Source organism: Vidua macroura, chromosome 13, assembly GCF_024509145.1.
Source record: "Vidua macroura isolate BioBank_ID:100142 chromosome 13, ASM2450914v1, whole genome shotgun sequence".
NCBI lineage: Eukaryota > Metazoa > Chordata > Aves > Passeriformes > Viduidae > Vidua > Vidua macroura.
The window spans coordinates 16233612-16260225 of NC_071583.1; the positions used below are offsets into that span (position 1 = coordinate 16233612).

General features: G+C 43.6%; 1 protein-coding gene across 2 annotated transcripts in view; it reads right to left on the reverse strand.

The window, feature by feature from the left end:
• CACNA2D2 (calcium voltage-gated channel auxiliary subunit alpha2delta 2) overlaps positions 1-26614 on the reverse strand; it is a 211247-nt gene that overhangs the window by 168917 nt on the left and 15716 nt on the right. For both annotated transcript variants that reach the window (XM_053989277.1, XM_053989276.1), the window contains exon 2: positions 20281-20362. In XM_053989277.1, coding sequence (XP_053845252.1) covers positions 20281-20362 — 82 coding nt within the window. The remainder of the gene's footprint in view (positions 1-20280; positions 20363-26614) is intronic.

The window sequence follows — 26614 nt, forward strand, 5'->3', positions numbered from 1 at the left end:
CAGAGCAGGTATATCAGTAATTTTGGATGAAATATTTAAAAGCAACTGTGAAAGAACACGCATGATGGAATCGGGAAATTCAATGTTTTAACACTAGACTGGACTGCAAAGCTAGCAATATCTGCAACCTGAAATGCACAGTGAAACCATCCAAAATTAAATTGGGTGGTAGTTACATAACATGGGACTGTATTTTTAAATATATTATGTTTTGAAATGTGCTGCCTAACTAGAGTTCTTAAACCTTAATAGTGATTGTTGTATTTTGCTTATACCTATTAAAAGAAGTGAGATTAGGTACTTTCAGTATAAAGTTAACAATAAAATCACCACAATTAATTTTTAAAATCTTAAAAATATCAAACTCTCACACGATTCCATGAATTCTGACAGGAGCAGAGAAATGGTACTAGTTTTTGAATTGAGATTTCTTTTGGTTTTACCTAAGAGCTCCTTAGCCTAACAGAATTATACATCATAATGGGTGTTCTTAATTGTGCAAATCCTGGGTTTAGATGCAATCATTGGCACCGCAATGCTCTGTTCACATTGCACTGATGTGCACAATCAGAAACATCATTCACCTTAGCACAGCTTTCCCCTGAAGAATATCCTTTGTTTTCAAAATTATTAAAAAAAAAAAGTAATGGAGTTGCCCAAGGAAGAATTTGCAATGCAGTATTTGTTAGCACTTTGAAGTTAAGCATCAATCTCAAGCCATTTAAAAACTGCTTTTAAAAGCAAAGCTGCTAACACATAAAAGCTGGAGAAAGTAGCAACAGCATAAAAGCTGAATTTGCAGCTGGTTTGTATGACTAGAGCAGCTGAAGTGAACTCATGAATCTGCCCTTTAATTTCTAATTGATTTTATGACTTTGGCAGTGAGCACAGGAACACAGGTCTGTCTGTAGGAGGAGACTGATGTGTAAGCCACATCAGTCCTGTGAGCTTGCCACCTTTGTGTCCCCAGAGCTGCCCAGACAGCGCTGCAGCCTCGACCAGGGGCACGGGGGGCACAGCAGCTCAGCTGGGGAAGCCCTTGCCTATGGGGTGCACAAGGCATCAGTAACCAATGGATTGATACACAGGGAAGAAGGACAGAGATCAAGGACTCCCACCAGCCAGGGATCAGTGGATCACACACAAGTCACCTGCACAGGAGTTCTAAGGTCACATTAGCCCCCACCTTGCAGGTGATGTGCTGCTGACTTCACTTGGTTGTACCTGAGTAATGTGATGCAGGAATATTTAATAATTTAACCAAAGGATGACCCAGTTGCCTCAAGTACGACCTGTACCAAGCTTTCAGTTACAGCTATGGAAAATTTGTCTTCGTTATCTTGCTATCATAATTCGAAATATATAAAAACTAAGACAAATTCCTGAAAGGACTTGATAATTAGTAATCAATCTTCTTCAGATTTGCTTACAGACTTTCAGAAGATTCCTCCACCCATAGTTCTAAGTACTGTGCTATGCTATATTTTCACATTAAAAAGACTGTGGACTTCGACTTTAAATTAAATACATCTGATTTCCCATAGTTTTGGTACAAGGGATCATCACCTGTTGTACAAGCTTTGTACCAAGTGGGTGAAGTCAATCCTATACAGCTGGGAACTATAGTGCCAGAAGGCTTTCATTATTTATTATGCATTTATTGTTTTTGTAAGTCACCGTCAGCCTTCAGTTCCCGGAAGTGGAGGCAGAGCATACCAGTAAACACAGTAAAAGAGATGGTGTTACTGACACCCATCAAGAAGTTTGTCTGAGCTGGCAATGGGAGTTTCCTGAGACATGGGAAAGACTGGCAAAAGCTAGTCTGCCTCCTTCTGCTTTAAATGAGTGAGGTATAAATATAGAAGCTTTGGAAAGTTGCCTCAAGTTTGCTGCATTGCAATTGCCATAACAATTGGATTATGATCCTTATTTATCCTCATTGACAAAGTGATTGAGTTTGGTCAGCTGGATCCCTTCCCTTCCTGGGGGACAACAGACAGGGGACAACAGACATCCCAGGTCTCCCAGGAAAGCAGCAGAGGTCTGGCACTTGCTGACACCCAGCAATCTCCAGGGCCCTCTCTGGGACAGTTTGGACAATCCTGTCAATCCACCACTTGCCAAGTCCCTCTGACTGCAGAAATTACAGCTGTGAGCTGCTCTTCAGAAAAGACAGCAGCAGAGATGCAAGAATGATTTCCTTGCACACCATGGATGTGACACAGAGCCAGCCTGAATGCCACACCCCTCTGTTGAGCTGGAGCAAACAAAAGGTCAGAAATAATGAGAATTCCCCACAGCTCAGCTAAGTCAGTGGTGTGGAATTCCTCTGACCAGTCTAAAAGCTATCTAGATTTTCTAGACAAATGGCCAGACAGACAGGCCAGCTGTAAATGACACACAGAAGAAATTATCTGCACAGACACTGCACTGGGGCATGGGGAGGATGATGAATTCTGGGGTGCAGAGGCAAGGGAAGATTTGAACAAGACTTCTGATATTACTCCTAAAGAATATTTATTCTATCATGGTTTAGGATGCCTTGATATTTGACCAAAAAATCCAAAGCATGGAAGAAAGAAAGAAAAAAAAAAAACAGGAAAAAGCAATGACAAATGCAATCAAGCAGTAATAGTCAAAACAAAATCCAACAGACTCCTCCGTGAAGTGTTATTCTATTATGGTCTCATCTATATAGCAAAAGCAATGCAAAGAAAGAGAAGTAGGAGTAAGAACATTCCTAAACCACCTCCAGACATCACAAAGCATCAAGATGCCACTTGTTAACAGCTGGTGTCAGGACTGGAAATGCGAATAGCACACAGGAAGGATTCGCTGGCTGGGAAAATAGGCCAGAACCAAATGCAACAGACTTGAGACTGCAGCTACCCCAGCTGAACCCCTGAATATCTGTTGGACAACAGGCATATCTGAACAGGAGCCACCAGTGAGAATCAGAAGATCCTGAGACAGCCATTGCTGTTTGGCCCCTCTCACTCCTGTTCCCAATGCTGCAGATAGAATCACAGAATGGTTTGGGTTGGAAGGGACTTTAAGGATCACCCCATTTCAACCCCCTTGCTATGGCCAGTAACACCTTCCACTAGATCAGGTTTCTCAGAGCACCATCCTACCCGGCCTGGAACAATTCCAGGGACGGGGTAGCCACAGCTTCCCTGAGCAACCTGTGCCAGGGCCTCACCATCCTCACAGGGAAAATATTTTAATATCTAATATAAGCCTACTCTCAGTTTGAAGACATTCCCTCTTGTCCTATCACTCCATGCTCTTGTGAATAGTCTCTCCCCATTTTTCTTGGAGGCTCCCTTCCATGAGCAGGAACTGCAACTGCAGTTTGATGTACCCTCAGCTCAGAGGTGCAGTGCTCAGAGGAGGACATTTGAGGAAAAGACAAACCTACTGCAAGGAGTAAGGGAGAATCTAGGAAGTATGCTACATGTTTAGAAGAGAACAGACCCGCAACAGACACGTATCACAAGACCACAGCACAATAGATGGAAAGAAAGAAACACAGTAAATATTCTACAGCACATACAAGCAGCCCTAGAGATATACCAGAACAAATACAGAGGAAGAAATTACTACATATAGCTAACAGAGATCCACATTAGGAATGGTATTACAAGAAAGATTACCTCCGTCAAAGCCAACCCCTGGAGACCTTCTTAGGCTAATGTTTGTCCTCAGCAGCTGCTTTAAGGTCCTTATGAAATAGGGACACCTTTTATTACAGCACCAATTTCACTTCTGCTCAGTCTTTCATGTGAGAAAGTCTTCTTCTGCTCAGTCTTTCAGTTTCTTAAAGTGAGGCAAACCACAACAACTAGGAGCAGCTTGAAGCCTGGCATGGGGAAGATTTAAGAGGGTTCACATGTGTGATTTCTCCAGGGTTTGTTGGATCCCCATAAAGAGGGCTATAATAGCACACGAGAAGCTGCAAATAGAAATCTGCCAAAATGTACTTCTCCCCGAATTCTCAAAAAGTACTGCAAAGCCCTGTTGTGCCCAAAGTTTTTCTTTGCTTTCAGTTCATGCTAATTTCAACCTATTAAGTGCCAATTTCAAAACATGAATTACAAAACACTCTCAGCGTGCTTACTTTTCCTTTGGTTTTCTCTTGAAAATAACCAACAATGTGCAGTTTGTCCCTAGATTTTTCTGTGGCAGGCGTCACTAACACCCAGTGAATGTGAATTCAGAAATCCTCACTGTGGGAGGGAAATCCAGCAATAGATTGCTCACCAGGAAGATAAAGAAATCCTGCCCAGGCTCCCAGTGCAGGTTAAGACAGAGCCTGAGCAACTACTTTCTACCTGAATCACAAAAGTCTTTCATTCCTTTTGCCAGCAAACCTGCTCAAGTTTGTGCCCTACCTGAACTAACTGAAACTTCACAGACCTCCTGATCCAGAAATAAACTTTTTATTTGTCATTAAATCCTAAACCAAATGCCATGCAAAGAAGAAAGGTCAAAAGTCAGGTGTGATGTGATTCCTCCAGATGTGAGTGGATAATGAACAGCCCAGAAAACACCACAACATTCTCATGCCATAGAAATGCTCAGATAAATGTTTCTGTTTACTTCATTGCAGCAATAATAGAAAGGTTTAAGTGATTTCCTTCATCAGTCTATTGCAAGGATTAAAGTTAGCCACAAAATTTAGACTGAGATGTTGAGGGCTGTTCAGATGACACATCTTTTGTTCATCTCAGATTCAGACTTGAGCACAAATATTATATATTGTAATAGCAATAGCTTATTATGAAATAATTTTTTTCTGTATAATAAACTCCCCTGGAAAACAGTTTTTGCTTTCTGGTGAAATATGTATATATGTACAGGATAATTATCACTGGTTCCCCCATAAAACAATAATCCAGCATGGAATATAGAATTTCCAATTTAACAAGGACCTACATTTCTTTAAGGTTTCTGGTTTGGTTTTCCTTTTTTAAACTAGTTAATGAGCCACTTCTAAATGAAATGAATCTCGTTAATGAGAAACTTATGATGAAGAAAAAAATAAACCTACCCTTCTGGATTTTAATATGAACATGCTTCTCTTTAGTACACATTCCCCCAGTTTTCCCTTGTCCATTTTCAAAAGGAGTCGTGCATGTTTGCCCTCTGGAAATGCTAAGGGCACATTTAGATGTAGGATGGACAGCTATTATCCCACTAATATCTATACAACCAACAGTTTGGTAAACCAAACCTCCAGCCCCAAAGAATGGCTTTTTCTTATCACAAGGACCACCAAGACGTACCTGCTGAAACAGAGCATGTAGAGCAAACCAGTGGAGAGAGGGCTTAATGGATTATCAGGCCTAACTGCCTAAATTCTTGCTTGAGTTTTTTCTCCTGATTTGTTTTGGACTTGGTAAAGTGATTGCAGGAGATCCCGGGTGCAGAGGGCTGCAGCTGAGGCACCAGAAAGAGTTCCTGTGTGGATGACATTATGGTTTGCATGGAGCAAACCAGCTGCTGAGGTGAAGAATTCAGCTTTGCCCCATCACACATTTGAAAGTTATTTGCGGAAGGATTTTTTTACAGGTTTATTATTCCAAATAATATAGTAAGCTGCTTTTGCCAATACTTCAACTTAGCCATATTGCAGAGTATGGTTCCTGGATACTCATGAGCTGAGTGAGGAGGCCTTGGAGATGCCCTCTGCAGTGTCATGAAAGACCATCTCCACCACTTGTCTGAGGAAATACAATAACCAGAAGCTGACGCAGGACTGTTGCAAAAAACCCCTACCAAAATCAACCAACACTAAGAAAACAAAACAACCCCACCTTCCCACTTCACATGGAGCAACTACAAGTGGACTTTGATAAGATCAACCTGTAGCTTTTCAGACAAGTGAAGTTTGTTCAAATAAGTGCACAGACAAATACATTCAATGTTAACAAAGTGAAAATGTTGGGGCACCCAAAATTCAAGCATCTGATTTTCTCTACTTCCAGCACAGCAGTGCCACTTAGAAGAAAGCTCATAGTCAAACAGAAATACAGTATCTGCAGTAAAATACATACAAAATTACCACAAAAGTAATTGCTTTTGGTATAAATGGTTGTCTTCAAAGTTTTCTCTAGCACACAAGTCCCTTCAGAAAGAGCAAGAATAAATTTACTGCATGTGAATTTATTCAAAGCTAGTAGATTCAGTATAATGAAATCCTCCTAAGTAAATATATGATAAAGAAGCCAATCCTTAGCACTTGACCTCAGGAGCTGGGATTTCTTGACACAAGGCTGTAATGCAAAGCAGCAGGAACCTCAGGACTGCTGGCACAGAGGAGTTAACCAAGGAAAATCTCAGGGGGCTCGACTCCTGGGAGGAGATGGAGCCACACAGGGACTGAAACAACCAGTGCCACCAGAGGGTCATCTCTGGGAGGACTCTGAAAGCCCCCAAATCACACTCCATACTGTACCTTTCCTTTTGCCAAGGGCCATGAAATACTCTGCACACATCTAAAAATGGTGATTTTTGCTGAGTTTTCCCCCAGACTTCATTGTCATGTTGCCCAGTACATGAACAGCAGCACACTTTGGTTTCCTCCACAGAGACAGGTGCTCCTTGTGAGAATAACTTTATTAGTCTGTTATAGTAAGACAGAAAATGAAGCTGCCATTCAGTTGCATGAAAATCTTCACACCCATGACAACTACTCCTTGTCCAGAGTGTTGTCTCTCTGTTACCAAACATCCCACTGGCTCAGGAGCTGAAAGGCCTTGGTGCCCACTATGCCATTCAGTGGATGAATGTAGGATGGCATTTCCTCTGGCACAGATTTTCCCACGTCCCAGCTTTACGGTGTGTCAACCATTTATATAAGAAACACCACAGGAGTCCTGTTGGTTATGGGTGACAGCAGGGGTGGAAAACCCTGATCCTGCAGAAGTAACTGAGACCAAAGCCCAAACCCATGGTGACCACTGACATCCCATGTATGGTGTGTCACAGAAGATGAAGTGCAAAAGCTCTCTGAATTCATGTTATCTCTGCATACAGCATGTCACTTAATTGCCCAGAAAAGTCTCTTGGAGAAGCATATGGGAAGTTTTCCCATGAAAAATGACACCGCTCAAAGTCTTTTCTAGCTAGAAACCACTCAACAGAATCTATCACTACTGACATCTGGGACATAAGCTTCAAAGCAGTTAATTTACCATTTTAGCTTGAGCCAGTTTCCCATAGACATTGATATCCAAAGTAGGTAATTGTTATGCCAGAAAGCAGAATCATTAGAGGAGAAAAAAAGGTGAAGAAGAAACCTATGCAATAATTCTCCTGCAGTATCCAGACCTGCCAAAGCTTCATTTAGGATTGCTGATGACCCCTCTTTGGCCTCCCACATTGCTGAACATTTAAGACAATGCTTCTACAGTTATTCTACAAGATCATGAATAGCCTGTAGAAGTATTGCAGTTACAAACACCAAGACAAGCCATCAGCAAAGTCCCAGGCCAGACAATAAAGCCTTTGTGCATCTCTGCTGGTACAACTGCAGCTCACCTTTAGCACCGAGCTCAAGCTCTCAGCTGTGCTAATTAATTGCTTGAGGAGCTGTCACCCTGTTGGTGACGCAGAGCCAGCAGCCATTGCCACCCCTCCCCTCCCTGCCGCAGTCACATTACCTGCTCTTCTCAAGGACCTCCTAGGGCTGGCTCCCCATCTGTCCCCTGCACAGCCTCCACACAGCCCTGCTCCCCCTCTGCGAGTGGCAACTGAGGGCAGCCAAACCACAGCAGCTCTTTAGAAGCAAATGCTTCCCCTGTCCATCGCTTCTCCATCTCTGTCACTCCAGATATTAGCAGATATTTGCTCCACTTGCAGAGTTTCCAAGCACACTGACAAAGCTGGTGTCCCACCTCTGCCTGGCACTTGCAGCTACGGAGGACACACAAGGACCTCAGGACCTTCTGCCTAACACACCCCATATTGTTTACTGCATTCAGAATGTGCACCCATACCATACCCATATGAATCTTGTGGTGATGGACAACACAAAAAGAACCTGCCAAACAACAGCAATAACGTGCTGCAGGAGCTGAGTAACTCCCATTACATCATTTGTCTGTGAATCCTTTCCAGTCAGCCTTTTTCCAGTGGCTCCAGTACTCTTTCCAGTGCATGAGGCTAGGATCTATGGTAAACCTGATCCTACAAGCTGAAAGTATATGGCTTTCCTCTACTGACAGCACTCCTAGGGATGCCCACGGACACTAAAAGACCTGTAAAAATATTGCCTCATCAAGCAGGGCACTGTCCAGAAATCACATGCCACTTTACAGGCTGGCAAGTGGACACCCCCTGTAAAAGTAACCTCAACCCTGTTTTGTGACTGCACCTGGGCAGTATCCAGCTTTTGTTTAAAAATGACAACCCTCATTTCCCAGCCCTGCCTCCAGAACTGTGTGAAGAACACTGCTGGTTATTTTTTAGAGGTGAATCAACATTAATTCAAACTTGATGGCAACTTAATGACTCCCATCAGCAGCTCTGCACAGAGCAGAGCAGTGACCTCAAGCCAGTGGCTGACTGAAGGGCACCCACACCCACATAACACATGTGTCAAGTATAAGGGTATCTTCTTTAATTTGCACTGGGTATCAGCATATGTTTTAGAAATGAATCAGATTGTAACCAATATGTTAGAAAGACAGGCCAGGCTCCTGGAAGAGTGGGGCTAGGAGGAGATGGCTTCTGCTAGAAGAGTGCTTTCAGTCTGAGGTTTGCACTGAAGCTGTTACACCTACACCTGTGATGAAAAATCCTTCCTTAATACTGCACTGCAATAACAGGAGAAGCCTGATTCCTTATTAAGTTGTGTAAGCAGAGAGGTCAAGTCTAGAAGTGCTGAAAACCTGCAATTCCCTACCCTCCTTTGGGATGCCACAGGTCAAGGTGGAAGTACAATGGCAAGGACGTTTGCCCTGATGCTGCATTTGCTCTGTGGGTCAACAGAGACCATCTACTCCCTGGGCTGTCATTCTGGCATCTTTCATAACCACTAACCTCTCTTCTAAAAGAAAAAAGAGGTTTTATTAGAAAGTCAGTGGATGATCCAAATGTCAGAGTGAAAAATCCAGAGGAAGGTTAAGGATTTTTTTAACTTTTATTTTTTTTAATACAGCTGCACTGGAGGTGAGTGAACACCAGAGCGTTTTGATTTCCTGCCTGGTTTCAATAAACGTTGCACTCCCAGGCACCCAAGGGACTGCTGTGGTTTGTCAAAACCAATTAATTTTCTTCCACAGAATGCTTCAGGCACCTCAAAATGTCGTTCGAGAGCTAGCACACAGCTAAGGAGGAGGGAAAGCTGGCAATCAACTGCTGCTCGGGCTCTGCATCGGGAGCACAGCCCTAAAAACTCACACCAACAGCAGAGGCAAGGAGAGGACGATGACTTATCACTTCAGTCATGGGAGGGAGCTGAGGGCAGAGCCAAAGAGAAAATGCCATTTGTTGTAGGCCCTACGAATATAAACAAGAAGCTGCCACTTGTGAAACTTGCCAGAATAAGTTTCCTAAGGGAGAATTCAAAGCTGAAAGTTTCTCTCTCTCACTTGCATTTCCTAGGATTCAGTGCTAATAGATGTAGTAATGAGCCAGAAGAGACAAACAGAACAGTTGTTATTAAAGAAGACATTTGGTAGATATGCCCTGGAGTCGGGATTCATAGGTTCCCTCCCCAGCTCTCCATCAGACTTGCTGTGCAGAATAAAGGTTTTCCTCATCCAAGTCTCAATTTCCTATTTACAGAGCCAAACTTGGATGTTTTCCTTCTTTCCAGTTTTGAGATGGGAAAGTAAAATTGTTTGCAAGTAATTTTAATAATCAGCCATGAAATGCACTAGAGGTAAGGATGGTATTACCATGCTAGGATTTATTTTTCAGTGAACACCAAGTCACTGGGCACTTCAGAACATATTGGAGGTGTAGTTTCTACTCAGAATTGGACATACCCAGTAATGATGCTATGAATATTCCATGTCTGTACCTCACAGCAAATTATTATCACTGAATGTTAGGTAATCACCTGTTGCTTTCTACAAAAGGCAGGGATGGGGACAGATGTTTTTCTTGCATGCCAGCACTCTGCAAAAGGGGCAGAAGACAAAAGATAAGTTGAATTTTAAACTATTTGAGTTGACTGTGAAGTCACATGCAAATCCTGCTAGAGCAGGAAACAGAACAACAGCAGATGTTTCCAGCAAGCACTGTAGTAAGGCCCAGCCTACTCATAATGCCCAAGGAAACTGAGAACCAAGGCTCTTTTGAAGATCCCAGGCCCCTAATCAGATCTAGTGTCATCCTTGCTGGACCACTGACAGAAACAAAGAACTTCCAAAATTAAAAGTGACAGCATGCTGAGCAGTGACGTGAGCTTTATAGTGTAACAAATCTTAGAAGAACAAGGAATAAATCCACCTTTTTTTTCTTTTTCTGTTCACCAACCGTGGTATCTTCAATGACCTACTTGTTTTTAAAAGTAATCCAACATTTACCATTACAATCTTCTTTGCTCCTCAAGTCACATAAACCCCCTGCTGTCTCCTTCTTCTCTATTTACCTGGCCTTACAGTCCACAGCAGGGAACTGAAAATCTGCTCCCTGCCTCCTAGCTACAAGCAAAGGCTTTGCTTGGGCATCCAACAGATGATAACTAATGCTACTGCTTAAACAATCCCTAGAGTGGCTCCTGACACATGCAGACATTTAGATCTGCCACCAGTCCAAGCCACATCAGCCAGGCATTTAGGAAACTTCCCTGATAGAAATAGCCATGCCTCTCATTCACAGCATCTCTTCGCATCAGTAAATCTCATGTTTCATTCAGGCAGGATCTCAGTGCTCTTACTTACTATTTAATATTTATGCTATGGTCAGTGTCCAAAAAGCATGACACTTGGTTATAGTAGGTGCTGAACAAACACATACTAAATCTGTCTTGAATGCTTCCAGGTGTGAAAGGTCAGTTAGAAAAGGGAGAAAAGTCAATAAAATCTCAAGCCCAGTGAATAACTGAATCAAAATGAGCAAGCCCAAATATATAAATCTAAAACAATGAAACAGAAAAATCCTCCAATATATACCAAAATAAATAGGGAATGCCCCACATATATCAGTTGGCATTGATCAGCCCAAGAGCAACAGAAGAGGAAGAAGAATCCATAACCATCAGCATCACCTTCCTGCTACATTTCTTCCTTACACTGTTCACCTTCCTTCACTCTGCTCTGGACCTCCCACATCATGAGAGAACCTGGTTTATTCCTAAGACATAAAAGAATGTGGAGCTTTTCAAGCTCATTGTATGCAGAATTGTCAAAGTAAGATGCAAAGGATACAAGTGTTGGAAAGCTACAGATCCCTGATGGTTACAAGATCTGGAGTCTCCCAAGAGGCAGTTCCTCCAAAAGCAGAGCCATCTCTTTCAATAAAGCAACAGCAAACTATAGCTTAACCAGAGTACAGATTCTCAGTCTTTAAGCAAACCTCTCCAGGACTGAAGACCAGTTGATCTGTTTACAAGGAAGGCAAGACTGATCTAATAACAGACTCCACTCTCTCTCCCTCCCTTACAATAATATCTTAACTCAAAATAATTAAAAGGAAATAAGTACCTATAAAACTGGCAGCATCATTGCAGGCCAATAGGTTGGCACAGGTGGGTGTTTGAAATAAGTGGTCCATTCAAGTTATTCACTTCAGATGTCAGAGGTGATCTGCTGTAATGAGGCACAATAAACACTCTTAACATGCAAAGTGTCCACTGCTGTTTACCAGGCTGGAGCCACACTGGAACAGAACAACCACAACTGTGCCCTTGAGAAGTCACCTCCTCCCTGGCCTCCCCAGCTTCCCAAGCCCTCCTGCATTTCTACATACCAAACAAAGAAGATGTGTCACATCTTAGTGCTTCCTTCACACAATAACCTCAAGTATCTAACAACAGTTTCCTTCTTTAAACCTTCCAGTATAACTGCATATTTCACTCCTCTGAAGTCCAGTGATGAATTCATCCACAAGAATGCCAGGATGCACTAGTGTCCAATATCTAGTGCTTGCTTGACAAACCTATCAGGAAGAAAAATGCAAACTTCCCAGCCTGCAGCATTTCAAGTTGAAGGGGCACTTAAAGCCCATAAATAATATTTAAAAACATTGAATGGGAAAAATCTGAAACTATGATACATATTTTCTATGTTTTGTATCTTGATCAGTGATAGAGTTGCATTTCTGGTTATCAGCTCTGCTCACAGGAGACTGAATTCAAGGCTATATCAATTCCCCTGTGAACGTAAAGGAAAAGAACCATCTGCAGAGAATAATAAAACAATTAACTTTCCATTAAAGAATAATCTATGTATGTTTTTAAGAAGGGAAACTTTAATGATCTCTACCAAATTATTCATGCTGCATTCTGGCAGAGTTGGTATGGATTTTGCCTTGCTTCATTTTTAAACACAGCCTGAAGTTAACAACTTCAGCTGGAATGAATGTGGGGACCACACAGGCTCCTTCAGTCAAGGGCAGGACAACCTGGATGAGGGAGGCTTCCAGAAACACCAGCCAAGGTCTCATCCTTCCCATGGATTCATACGGTGGTGTAATGGCAACAGCATCAATTCAAAGAGGTGCACTGAATATTCATGAGGATTTTACAAACATGGCTGTTGACTGGCTGGGTACATCAGCTACATTTTTGGATGCAAAACTCAAAGCAGCGCACTCGGGAGATACACACACCTGAACATCACTCTGTTGAATGCTGGGCTCATTTAACTTGTCACTGACAGCAATATAAATCAGAAATTACTCCATAAAACTCAACAGCAATCCCCTTTGATTGTGCAAATTCACCAATTGGCTGCAAGTGTATTATCTTTACAAAGTAATTCTGTAAAGTGGAAAGGTTCAAAGCAAGGGCTTTAAGGACTATTACTCTGCCTGTTACCCTGCTAAACACACCCTCCTCTAGGGACCTGCTGTACCCATGATGGAGAACAGTGCAGGCTGCACCACACCGTGGTTCTGCAGAGCTGCTCAGCTTAACCACCTGCCTCAGTTTCCCAGTGGATAATACTAATGAGTCAGTAACTCTGCATGCCTGCACTTCATTCCAGTTTACACAGCACTTTCCAGCCAAGGCTCTCAAACATTTGGAAATGCCCAAATATAGTTTAAGCTAAAATTAACTGGAACATAAATACCAGGATTCAGCCACTCAGATCACTCCTTTAGAACACCTACCTGGCACTCTGGGCTTTTCAGCATGAGAACTCACACATTAAAGAGCTGGTAAATAGTGAGACAGTGTCCAGGCAATTCTTTGGTACTATTTATTGACCGACTGATTGAGATCAGGCTCTGTGACACAGTGCAGGCACGTTTATCCCTCTCCCCTGCAAAGTGCTAAGTCTTATGATCTGAAAAAGTAATTAAAAAAAAAAAAAAAACATATAATCCTGGCACACAAACTAGTCACACCTGAGTCCTGCTGAAAAAATCCCTGCCTCAGCTTTCAAATGTTGTAGAACATTTTCATTCGCAGCTTCTGGATAAATGGAGCAAATATTGCATTTTGGCCTCTGAGACATCCAGTCTGCTCTTCCCATAGAACTGTAAAAGCCCATCTTTCTGCACTATATATATATATATATGTATAAATATATATACACACACACACAGACACAACCACATACACAGATATATGCACACCCTGATGTCTCAAAGCAGGGCCCCTGCATCTGCCCACAGGCTGCACACTGCATCGGCACAATGGCTCTGGTGCAGGATCTGCACCACCCACTGAAAAGGATTTAGTGAGGGGTGCTAACGTCACACACTGAGCAGCCACATACAGCTATAAATTATTCATACACATTACTCTAATTATGCAAATGTACTAAAAGCTGGAGCATATGTTTCCCTGACATCTCGCAGTACGGATGCAATATGGTTCTAGTAGAGAGAAAGATTGAGAAGTGAGATGATGGGTGTAAGGGGGCTAACGATGGCACTCACTGGCCCAAGCAAGGGGTGCCAGAGGATCCCTCTTTCCCAACCAAGCTGCTGCAAGCCTAAGGACATTTAAATGCTCCTCCTTGGTAATATAGTGTTGTCTTTGCACTCAGTGCTGAACAGAGTGCTGAGCCTGCTGAACGGCCCAGGCAGATTAAAATAAACCCAAGCAGTTTGGAACAGGAATGTGTTTATCTGGCATCACACACTTCCTCTTATCAAACATGAGGAGCAGGGGAGGGCACAGTGATGGTGTGCGGAAGCAGGCTGTGTGCATGCTGCTAGGAGAGGGGGAGGGAAAAGAGGAGAGGAAAGCAAGGATCAGACAGATTATGCATGAGCTTGGGAACCAAGTGCTTGGAGCTAGGCATCATCTCACTGGGGGACAGAGCCCATCCTCCAGGGCAGTCCCCAGATGGGCAGTAGCTGTTGGAAAACTCTGTAAGGTCCTTTCTCCCTGGCAGCATCTGGAAGAGGGCAGGCATTCAGTGCTGCTGTGGCATAAGCAGCTGGCTTTGTGTGTTGCCCAAGCTTTGGGTTCAAATTCCTCTCAACTCCGTTGAGGTCAGTGCAACCACTGGGCATCACCTGCCTCCTGTTCTGGGGGATGGGGCTGACACCTCAGAAGGAAAAGGCCAGATGAATTCTGCTATGGTGTTTTGAAGATAGTACTGGATTGAATATCAGAAGATTAGGATCTAATTCCCAACTCTGCCATGTTGGGAATAAGGACCACATCACTGTATTTCTGTAAATGCCCAGTCCATGTGACAGAGCCCTTTGGAAGCAGACAGGCTTCTCAGACACTGTGTCCACAGCATTGTGCAGGGGGACTCTGATTCTCTTGTATCCTTCATTTAAAATTCCATTAACACTTCTCAGATTCTCCAGCCCTACTGAATGACCAGCTGAGTGTTTCTACACCCAGAGAAAACAAAAGAACAAATTAAACATCATGTAATACCACAGTTACTTGGGAGATTTAGGCTAACTTATTATTATTCCAGTAGTTACACAAGATCAAAAAAGTTGAACAGAAAACCTTGACAGCTCCTTTGATAAGAGCATGCCTCACCTCCTGGTGCTAGTATTAAAGAGGCTCTAGCTCTGTACCAGCAGTTTTGTAAGGGATGCTCTCACAGAGCCACGTGAAACACTTGGTACTGCAGAGACCCCGTCACAGGAGGAGTGCTAGTGACTGCAGCACTACACAAGGCAGATGCCACTTCAGCTCTTCAGACCCAAGGCAAAATTCTGACAGTACACTAGTTTTTTTTAATTCAACTTCTTGTTTGTGCACAGCTCAATCACAGTTCCTTACCTGCAGCTGCCTGAACTAAAGCATGGCCATGCTTTAAAAACAAGAGGGGATATATCAGAGAAGCAGCACTGAGCAGAAGGGACAGGCAGGATGAGGCAGACAAAGGTGGGGACACCTGCACACATCCTGGTCACTCTGCCCCAAGCCCTGGCCAGCAGGGTCCTTCCCTGTCAGAAAAACCCAGAGCAATGAACAGCAGCACTTCTGCCAGGCAGAGATGCCAAACTAGCAAAACAAAGTACAACAAGCAAGAATAGAAGACAGACATGAAAATCCACTGAAGTAAAACCAGATATTGATTACAAGGATCAAGCTGAGCCACTTCTGCTGTGCCACAATCAGCAAACTCCTTGTGGGGCTGCATCCCAAAGGGCACAGCACGAGTCTCCTTTTCCCCTGGGCCCATCCTCCTTTCTGTGCAGTCACACATGCTGAGGACCAAGCACAGAGGCTCCCTGCCTGCCCAGCTCAGCCAGCAGGCTGCTCCCCACATCCCACCCTGAGTGGTTCCTCATCATCAAGGCCAGCAGAATCCTTATCTTCCAGTCATACACCAGCAAGGCAGACCCAGACCTTGACTTCCCTTGGCTGCCCAGAGGAAAGGGAAGAGGGTACAAAACCAGCTTGACAGGCTGGAGAGGAGAAGCAGGTGCAGCTCAGGTCCAGCTCTGCTGCCCACCCTGCTTCTGCTGCAGCCTGTCTGTTGCAGGGTACAGCACCTCCAGGAGAGAGTTCTATCCCACTATGGAAGCAGTCCTCAGGAGACAACCAGAGGGAAGAGAGAAGGGAAGTCAGAGCAGGAAAGGGGGATTTACATCTCTTAGCTCTTCCCCCTCTCATTTGAAAGGCTTTGGCTTCCTCAGTAGCTGCCAGCGAGGAAACAAGGCCACTGGAGGCAGCCAGGGATAACTGGTACTAGAGCAGGGGGAGGGGATGTTCTGACCAGCTCGCTGCTCACCTCAGGAGACACAGGATGAAACACAATTTAGGTAACAAGCCAGGGCAGATTTGAGCCTCAGCCCAGCTATCCAGAAAAGGAGTTTTAACACAACATCCAGGGGAGCTGCTCAGTGAGGCACAAAACCCAGCAGCACACACAGCCCTGGTGTCATCGGTCCTGCCATGAGTGCCAGCACAGCAGGTCACTGGGAGGCTGGGACAGGGCTGCACCAGCATGGGGAATCTCTTGAGTACAGTCTACCCTGGAGCAGGTTTTGCAGCATCTAGGCTGGAAAGACAAAATATTAATTCATTTTTTACTAAAGTCAGTAACTTTTACTTGTGCCAAAAAACTAGGAGAAATGTAATATGGTGTAGCAAGAAATGTCAAAACAAAGTATTTTTTTGTTCTGCAAAGTGAAGAGTCCATTGTAGCCACAAAGAAGTCACTAATGGAAAAAAAAAAAAAACCTGGAAATCAGAGAGTTGTATTTTTAGTATAATATTTCTTATTCTAGAAATAATTATTTTAAGAATGTCAATCTATTCAGCCAGCATTATAGGGTCCCACATATCATCGTGCCAGTCAGAGCTAAATTAGCAATGATTTGTGCTCTCAATTATCTCTGGTGAGCTGTGAGGGAGGCAAGGATAGGGAGGCAAAGCAACATGCCCTTATCCAAGTGCTGGGATTTGTTTTGAGGCATGGCTGGAGGAGCCAGCCAGCCAAAGGATGCTGCACCACAGGCACTCTGAGTGCTGAACACTGACTTCACCAGGCAGAGAATCATCTGAGCAAGGCCATGGTCCTCCATCCAGCTCCAAGCCCACAGTGTTCTGTCATATGGGTGGCCCACCATAGCCAGTCTGTCTGTCTAATGGGGACATCTCCACTTCAGTGTTTTCAAGGTCTGGACAAAAGGAGAGAAGCGAGGTGATACCTCACAGCTGAAAGAAGAGCCCTTGGCATGACTCCCCTTTATATCTCAGAGCTTCTCACCCTCCTGTAATTGCTCCAGAATGGTCCCATTGTGCAAAGGAGCATCTGCATGGTAAAAGCTTGGAAAATCTCTCCAGGGAATTGCCTGTCCACTGGACAGGACAGGAAGGAAGCAGGGGCATTGAACTTTTAGCACTCCAACTCAAGGAAATTACTGAAGAGTTAAAACAAAAATCTTTCTGGGATGGGCAGCGCTCCAGGAAGATAAAATATTCAGCACCATTATGTTCCTGGACACCATATTTCTGACAATAAATTTCATGCCTCATATGCCATAACAGTTATGATATCAGGCAATAACCAAAGAACAGGTCTCCATCCTTTCACAGCAACCCAAGAAAAAAAGATTTGTAAGTAAACCTGGCCAATCTCAGAGGAGGGTATTTTTTATTATTATTTGGTCTGTCACTTTGGTAGTCAGGCCTGGAAAGGGAAGATCCATTTCTGGCATGGACCCACCTCCAGTGCTTCATAGTCCCATGAGAGCTGGCAGTGGAACCCACCAACTCAAAACAGACCCCACCATGTTCAGAAGGACCAGTTCTGTCTTTGGTGACACTGGAGCACTGTTCCCCCCCACTGGAACACTTTTCTAATTCTACTATGCACAGTGAACCAGAAATCCCCTCTGCAGACATGTCCCAGGCCAACATGGCAAGCCCAAAGTGCATCAGCAACTTTTAGCAAAAAAGAGGTTCTACTTGCTTCATTTTTGTTTATTCTTCCTACCCTGCATGGGTCTATTCTTGCTTAATGATGAACCTTTCTGTGAAATCCCAGTGGGTGGAATTAGCTTCTAGTTATACCATGTTTCAGCTCCCACAGCTCCTCAGGGGCTCTTCCTTCCCCCTGTGCCTGCTCACCTTCTAAATTTTGAGTGTGGTTGCAGGAGAATGTGGACTTTTTCTAAGTTTAACTTTTTAAATCCATGTCTCCGAGTAGGTTACGGTGCCACTTTATTACATCAGACAGCTCCCATACTGTAACCCCAATGAACCTGTGTGCAGCTGGTGGGTCAGGACTCCCGGCAGGTACAGCTCTGAGTTCTTCAGGTGAAGCACTCCATGCCATTTTCCATCAGTGAAGCTGTGCTAGTGTGCACTAGCAAGTGATGTGGTTCCTAAGTATCATGCACTTGATATTGCATCTACGAATCAAACCTGAACTCCACGTCCCAAGTTCTCCCCTAGAGATGAGCAGACAGCCTCCACCAGTCCTTTCTGGTGTTCAAACAGCTGCACAGTGGAATTTTCAGTAGCTCATTTCTTGGCTTCAGCTGGTTTATGCATTTACTAGATACAATAATTAGCTTCCTCCCTTCACAAGAAGATTCCAAAACAGATTTCAAAAACCCCCTTCAATCCCTCTGTAGTCAGTATATCCAGCATTAATCCATTGAAGTACTGCATTATGTTCTACCAGAAGAATTAAACAGGAAAAGTGGGAAGCTCTCTTACCTGTAATTGACTGACTGGCCAATAGGAGTCAAGTGCTGGCAAATTGGAGGTGTAATTTCTCTTTAATTACGGCATTAAAAAAATTACATGATATACCTATTTAACATGCAAAGGAGTAAAATCAAAGCTAATAAGAATAAATGTAAGAGAGGACACGTACAAAAATGTAGTAACAATCCTTTTGTTTTTTATGATTGTGCTCTGCTGAAGAGAATGCTGGCTGCTGCACCATTGTATTGCCTGGAAAACATCCCCAGCTCTAAGACCCTGCCAACATGCAAAACTGCAATGCACAAATGCATGGCTACATTTAGAAATATTTGTTGAAACCCAGGTGGGTGTATATGCTTTTCATGCTGCACATGAAGTTTTTATCAATCCACCTAAAGTTCAGTTAAAATGAATGCACACCAAGCCCAGATACACCATTCTAGAGCTCAAATAGGAACACAAATGAATGGATGAACCATGAAGAGTTTTGCAAGCCTTCAGGTAAACTCATTTCAAAATGCATTTAAAAGAAAATAGTGTGACCTCTGTGTTTAGACAATGGATTACAACCAATACTATAAAATATCAGCAGTTCTGTTTAAGCCAATATAGCTACTAGTGCAAGACAGACAGTAGGAGTCCCACAAAGTATTGGCATCTGAGAAGAACATGTCACTGTCACCAGAAAACACAAATACACCCATGCTTTTTTTCTGGGGTAACATATTTATCACTCTAGAGAAGCCTATTTTCTTTAGATTAACACCATAACTGTTATTCCAAATTGCTCAATTTCAAATCAGCTAGTCAGCACAAGAGTGTGGGCATGGGGAAACAGGGCTTAACGGGGAAAGGGATACAGGGAAGGTTTCAAAGGTTGCTTGATCCCAAACCTAATAAACCCCGATGAAGCTGTTCTGTAACTGCCCTAACCCAACCCAGAGCACTGCTGCCAGGAGAAGAGCAGGTCTGGCTTCTGCAGCCTCTGCATCCTGGTGCTAACTCAGGGAGCAGGAGGCAGATGCCAGCAAAATTCAGTAACTGAATTTTGTTTTCTGGCACTTGGAAACAGTGGCCAAACAACAACTACAGTTTTACCTGCAATTGTATTTAAAAACAAGGAGCTTCCAATGGCTAGCAAAATTATCCTTTCAACATTTCCTGCTTTGCCAACACAAGTTTAAATTTAAACCACAACCTTCAGTCCCTGGAGGAAAGGTTTGCTGAAATTATTATTTTTTTAGTGTGTCATACAGGAAAAACTCGAGAGGTACATGCTCAGATAGCAGTGACATGCAGCCCCAGAGACAGACAGATACAAACCACACTCACTCCCACACACTTGATAAATGCATCTGATTGCCCAGGAACCAGAAATACAGCCAGCCATGACCCTGCACATGGAGTGAGCTGAGAGGGTGAGAGTGCAAGTGTTCACACAGGTGATTTCTGCAGATGAGAACATTCATTGCCACAAGAAAGGCAGCACAGGTAAAAGAAAGACAGCTTACCTTTCTGAGCTGCTGGACTCCACCAAATATCCTCATCACTCCATCAATCTCCTGCTCCAGCCTCCTGGCCCAGTACTGCATACTGCAAGAGATGGAGGGAAAGAGAGAAAGAGAAAGGGAGAGAAAGAGAGAGAAAGAGTCAGAGCCCTGACACTGAGTAGATAAGCAAGGGACTGAAGGGAGAGGGAGGAAATCAGTGCCTCAGCTAAGTTCACTGCTCTCTCTCTCTGCAGCACCGAGGGCAGGGCAGAGTACCAGGAACACACTGCTTTGAGAATTACAGCTGGGGCAGGTTATAAACTTCAAGACTTCAAAATTTATGCACAAGGCACCACAGAGAGAAGAGGGGAGAAAAAGGTACAACAAAAACTGCAAAGCTTGAGGCTTTATTTTCTTCTTACATAAACATTTGCAGTAGATAATTATTTAGGCCCAGAGCGATTAACAAGGTCAAAGTGCTGTGGAGTACAGAAAACAGCTTATTGCTTCAGCAGGGCTCTGTGGCAGAGAGCAAACCCCGAGCTATGGCAGGGCCAAAGGTGTCTTGTCCTACTGCAGCAATGGATTATCACTGCAGCACCACAGGAGAGACCTGGGCACAGCCAGGAGCCAAGCACAGAGCAGTGAGTGCCCAAGGGCTCAGCTGCTTTGCACCTTCAGCAAAGCCCAACCTGTGCCAGGCACTGGCTCTGCCAGGCCCACAGTGGGCAGAGGGAAGGGCCGGGAGCTGCTGCTGGCACGTCCTTCATCCTGAGCCCTGTATGGAGAGGGGGCTGCCAGGCCTTCCAACAGGCACAACACCCTTCCATACACTCAGCCACACGGATTTCTGGCTACAGAAATAACACCAAGTTAAAAACAACAAATAAACCCTCTTCTAAATCCACAGAACTTGATAATTCTCCTTCTTTTAATGAGATTTCCCAGCTTCAGCCGCTGTCCAGGCAAATGTCAAATCTCCTGTCTGACCTGGAAAAGCAACACTCAATTCCCTCTGCACCACTTGGCACTGTCTTCAGTGCTTTTTTCAGAGCAACATTTCTCTCTCAATGGACACCACAAAAAGGAGGGAAGGAGCAGAAGGAGTAGAAGGTAAGGCCAGCAGCAGGGGAAAGTGCAGGTGGGAGGGAGAAAACCAGCTCGGGGAGGTTGCACTTTCATTAGGTTCACCTAATGATTTCATTCTTCATGCAAAGAGACATTCCTCAGGCAGCCCACACACCCTCCCAAACCATGGAGGGGCCCTCCCAGAGATCAAGGAGCAAAGAAACCTTACTAGTTTTTAACTGGGCACTGAATTACAGAGCACAGCCCAAAAGCTGGGCAGAATTATCAAAGCAGAAAGATGCCCTGAGCTGAGGGGCAGAGCAGAGCTGAAGCATCACTTTTGAGGGGTGAGGAACCAGCAGGACAGAGGGAAGGGCTGGCAGATAGATGTGTGTTAGTGAGGCAAAATTCATGCCAGTCAATAACATACAAGCCTGTGGATGAAAACAAGATTTAATTGTGCATGCCAAGCATTCTCAGTTTTCCAGTGTAACTTATGCTATTTCCCATCTTCCCGCAGAGGCAACGCTGCCTCTTGTCCCCTGGAAGCGTGGCTGGGGAGGGGAAATCTAGGAAATGAGATGAGTGAAGATACCAGATATTCTGCCAGAGGAGGGAGAGCAATGCCTTCAGTGGGGCTGCCAGTGTGAAGGTACCAGCTCAGAGACAGAGCTGAGGGGAGGTTGGGTTTGGGGGTGTTTGTTTCTTTTCCCTTTCCAATCAAACATTTTATCAAAGGTATATTCGGGTTACCCTGAGTATCAAAGTTACCCACAAATCTTTTGAAGCATTTTCACCAAAAAAATATCTATTTTTACACAAGACAATCACTTAAAAAAAAAGCCTTGACAAACCAAAACTGAATTTATTTTTCCCCTCCTCCAGTTTGTCCAGTGAACTGAAAAAAATCAATTATATGCTCATACTCAGCCACAGGTCTGAGAATCCACACCGAGCACTTATGGAGCTGACACTTTTCCTTAACTTCCAGCTCTGTACAAAGATCCTCAATTTCAGTGACACCTGCCTGTGTCAGCTCTCACCAGGAACACCTACACCACCACAGCAAGGAAAAATTACCTCCCATCTTGAGCTGTATCCATCAACATTAGCAACTGCTCCTATCCACTTAAATGTCACGTATGGCCAAGCCTTCAGAAAGGATTAGTTAGAGAAGAAGACAGAGGCATCAATATTACTCTGTTGGCATATGCTAAACAGACACCGAGCGCTCACTTGAGCTGGATTTTACAATTAATTTAAATTTAGTCAGCAGATTTGTTTAAAAAAATTGTTTTAACTTATTCCACCCCCTGCCTCCGCCCCAAGAAGTACTACTATTTTAGAGAAAAGTCACTGGGTTTTTCATTCATGAGAAAGCTGCAGTTCCCTTTAATTGTGCAGTCTTACGATACCTGACTCTCAGTCTTACAGACCAACAGTTTTCCAAAGAGTCCAGCTAAGCCTGGTGACATCAATATTAAAAATAAATAAATACACGTATTACACTATCAAATAAAAAGGACAGCATTTTGGCATAGCTGACAGGAGGTTTCCAGATTAAAAAAAAGCCTCAAGCTTTGCAGAAGCAGCTTCTCTTTTTTTTTTTTTTGGTGTAGTATGGCTATCCAAGAACATTTGCCAGTGGTAGTAAAAATCCTTTTTTCTACCCAGCACATCCCTCAGGCACATCAAAGCACTGGCAGAACTCTTGTCTGATCCATAACTATGTTCCTCTACCCTGGAACTGTCCAAGACAGAAGTCTGCAGAGTGGGCCACATCCCAAAATTTGGAGGTTTTATCTCAGTTGTCATATACTGGGTTGAAATTTACCATTAAAAAAAACCAAACCATTAAACTAATGCACTTAAAATTTAATGTAGGATGACTGTAGCAAGGCTGCAGAGGGTAAAGAAGCTGCTAGCCCATGATGAACATGGAGATTTCTGTGTGCAGCGTGTCTCCTATGGAAGCTGTAAGCAGTAAGACACAGCAGGCATTGCATTCCTGGGCCATTACTGCACGCCTCCGGTGCGTTACAGGGCTTGAGGAGCGATAACTCCTTCAAACACGCTGCCAGGAGTGCCCTGCTGCTCTTGTGAAATGTCATTTACAAAGAAATCATAAAGAACACAGCTGATGCACTGGCTGGGAAGCCACTGGCACGGCTGTGGTGGTGCTCACAGAAAGGCACCAGGCTCCTTTACGAGCCATGTGCACAAACCTCCTAAAACCAAGCACCACTTTGGTGTCCACTGTAGTGAGAAAACACGGGCCAGGAGAAAACCTTGGAGCTCACGAATTTGTGATGGCACTTAATAGCTCTGTGCCTGCAGGAACTGCATGGAAGGAGCCTGGCACTATCCCCTGGCAGTGACATGTCCAGTACTCATCCCCACTGTCTCAGCTGGCTCTCCCGTTGCTGAGGAGTCTCCATAGGACCCTCCCAACCCAACAACTCTACAACTGTCATATATACATTCAGGATATCTGTAAAAAATCTTTAGTATTGAAAAAATGGTTGTTTCCTTCACCTGTGTATATTAAAGCCTCGAGTGCAACATTTGCAAGGGAGGTAACTGATTTTTGAAAACAACACCATTTATCACTGCCTCACCAAAGAAAACTACAAAAATGTTAATTGATTACATAATTTGCATATTTGATTTTTCTTACTGATGCTATAAAGTAGGCTTTAAAAAATAAGCAGATATTCAAAACTGTTTACTGTGTCAAGCAGAACACCAGGAGGCAAATCACTGCTGTTGCAGTTGGGGCCAAGAAGCAAAGCATCCCACATGTCCCACTCCTGCTCAGTGGGCACCTGTGCCTTGCTGCTGGTCACAGCAGCCCTTATTCAGGACTAGGGCATGTTCCATGCTTCAGGTCACCCAAGCAGTTGCAGAGACTTTCATGCACATGTCTGAGGCTACACTACTGCTCCAGCTGTGTAGCTTCAGAAGAAAATGATAATTGCCTGGAAAGACAGGAGACAGGCTGTGCTTGGCCCACATCCTCCCACACTTATCCACACATCAGATGGCAGCCTGAGAGTCCTGGTCTTCTGTATAGAAACTGGAGACACTCACAGAGAAGCCACCAGTCCAAGCCATGCACTGCCAGCCTGTGGCCAGCACCAGGGACGTGCCACAGCAGCTCAGCCCAAGGTCACTCTGTCCCCTGGGGGCTCTGGGTACATGGGACAGACCCCTCATGGGCTGCAGTGACACCTCCTCATGGCTAACCTAGGGGTGGGCAAGGCAGTTACACAAACCACTAATGAGTATAAGCCTCATTGCAAGGCACTTCTCACAAAAGCACTGTGAAAAGAGAAGCAAGAGGAAAGAAAATTAGTTTTCTGCTTGAGGACATTTTTTCCTTAAAAGAAGCCTTAGGAGAGTGCTTGTTTGGCTGTGAACAGAAGAGGATGTTAGAAAAAAAAAAATCAAAAAAAAACCCAGGCAAATTGGTCCTTTTCTTTTGCTGCCTTCCTGGCCCCACAAATCAGAGAGAGTCACAGAAACATAAAAGCACAAGAGGAAGAACTACTTGCTAAGTGGATCTACTGCCCCAAAGCTTATTGGGTTCTATACAGAGTGTGTTCTGAACAAGTGTCTATACTTCACGCAGTGTGTTCAGCCAAGAATGCTTCACCCTGATTCATAGGCTTTGGTTCAGTGCCCAAATATTGCTGTTTAATAAGGTTATTAATTACTGTGTTGTCTAATTTTTGCTGTGCAGGAACTTCTTATAATTGGCTTATTCCTTCAAGATGCTTAATCCTTTAACTATAATAGTGTGTGTCAGTGCACACATGGGCACGTGTGTGTGTGCAGGATATGTCCCCTCCAAGCTCTCTTACATACCTAGGCTGTAAAAAAGCCACGTGAGCAAATATTTACCCATCCAGGAAAAACAAGGTGCCTTTTTATTTTCCCCTGAAGATACAACTTAGAGAGAACACCTGTTTCCTTCCAAATAACTTACTGACCGTGCTTCCAGACATTATCAAGCTTCCCACATTGTCATTTTATGACTGTGTTTTAATTTAAAGTATGTGCCCAGGTGTTTATATAAAGGAAGGGTGGGAAAAAATTGCCTTCTGGACTAGTCTTTTCTTAATATTTATCAATACATTACTCACCTCTACCATCTGGTCTTCCCTGTAATAAGAAAGCATCTTTGACATTATTATAGGGAGGAAGGACAGGACAAATGAATATTAGAACTATATCCTAAGGAAAAATCTTTTCAGAGACATGAAAGGGGTAGTTTGTCTACATTCACTTCTTTCATGACATTTTTTTGTTCTTCTCAGTTCAAACACTAACATTCTGGGTCTGTTTCTGTGTCCTATCTTCTGCTTATCTTTTCAATTTTTTACAGCAGGGTATGTCTTGCAAAAAACTGCACCTAAAAAAAAAAACCCCAAGTGCTAAACCCCCTACCAGATCCATCTTGATCCCAGTTTGACATCCATCAAGTATTAAAATATAATAAAAAGGGTAACTGTGGAGTTTTCTCAATCTGTGGCATAGATAAAGCTGAGTGAAGAGAAAATAAGTCTGAGGGGAAAATTACACCCAAAAAATTGTGTTTCATTAACAGTTCTTGAGCATGAATATTTTTGTAAGTATCTGTGAGAAAACCAACAGTAACCACCAACATGTCACCAGTGACATTTAGGACAATAGGAAAATTATTCCTTAAATATGATTTCTCTAACAAAACCAGAAGCATTACCCATATAAGGTCTAACTCCACCTGAGAACAGAACAGGCAGTAGCTGTTCAGTCAGTCACAGATATGCAGGATGGCAGGGGTTTCAGGAACTCCTCTTCCACCACTTCCTTGCACTAAGACATCTAAATACCTGAACCCTCTGCATGAAGTGTTCTCTAATCTGTTCTTTAAATTCTCTGCTGAAGGTGAACCCAAGATCCCCACAGTACCTCTTCCCACTTCCATTTTTCAGCACATGGTAGAAAAGTTCCCTTTTTATTCACCCTAAATCTCAATTTCCTCTTTCCACATATCCCACCTACAGCTGACACTGGAAAAAATCTTACAACAAGCTCCTAAGAACTGGAAGATCATGATTCTGTTGCATCCTTTAGAGTAGTAAAATAAATAGAAAGGCAAACTCAGCTTTTCACAGCTTTCTCTATTTTGCACTGTTTTCTAAAACATTCCTTTTTTTTGTTGTCTTTCTCTGGATTCTCTACAGTGTGCCTATATTTCCAAAGGCTCATGCCAAAAAGTGAGGTCAGGTACTCTAACAGAAGG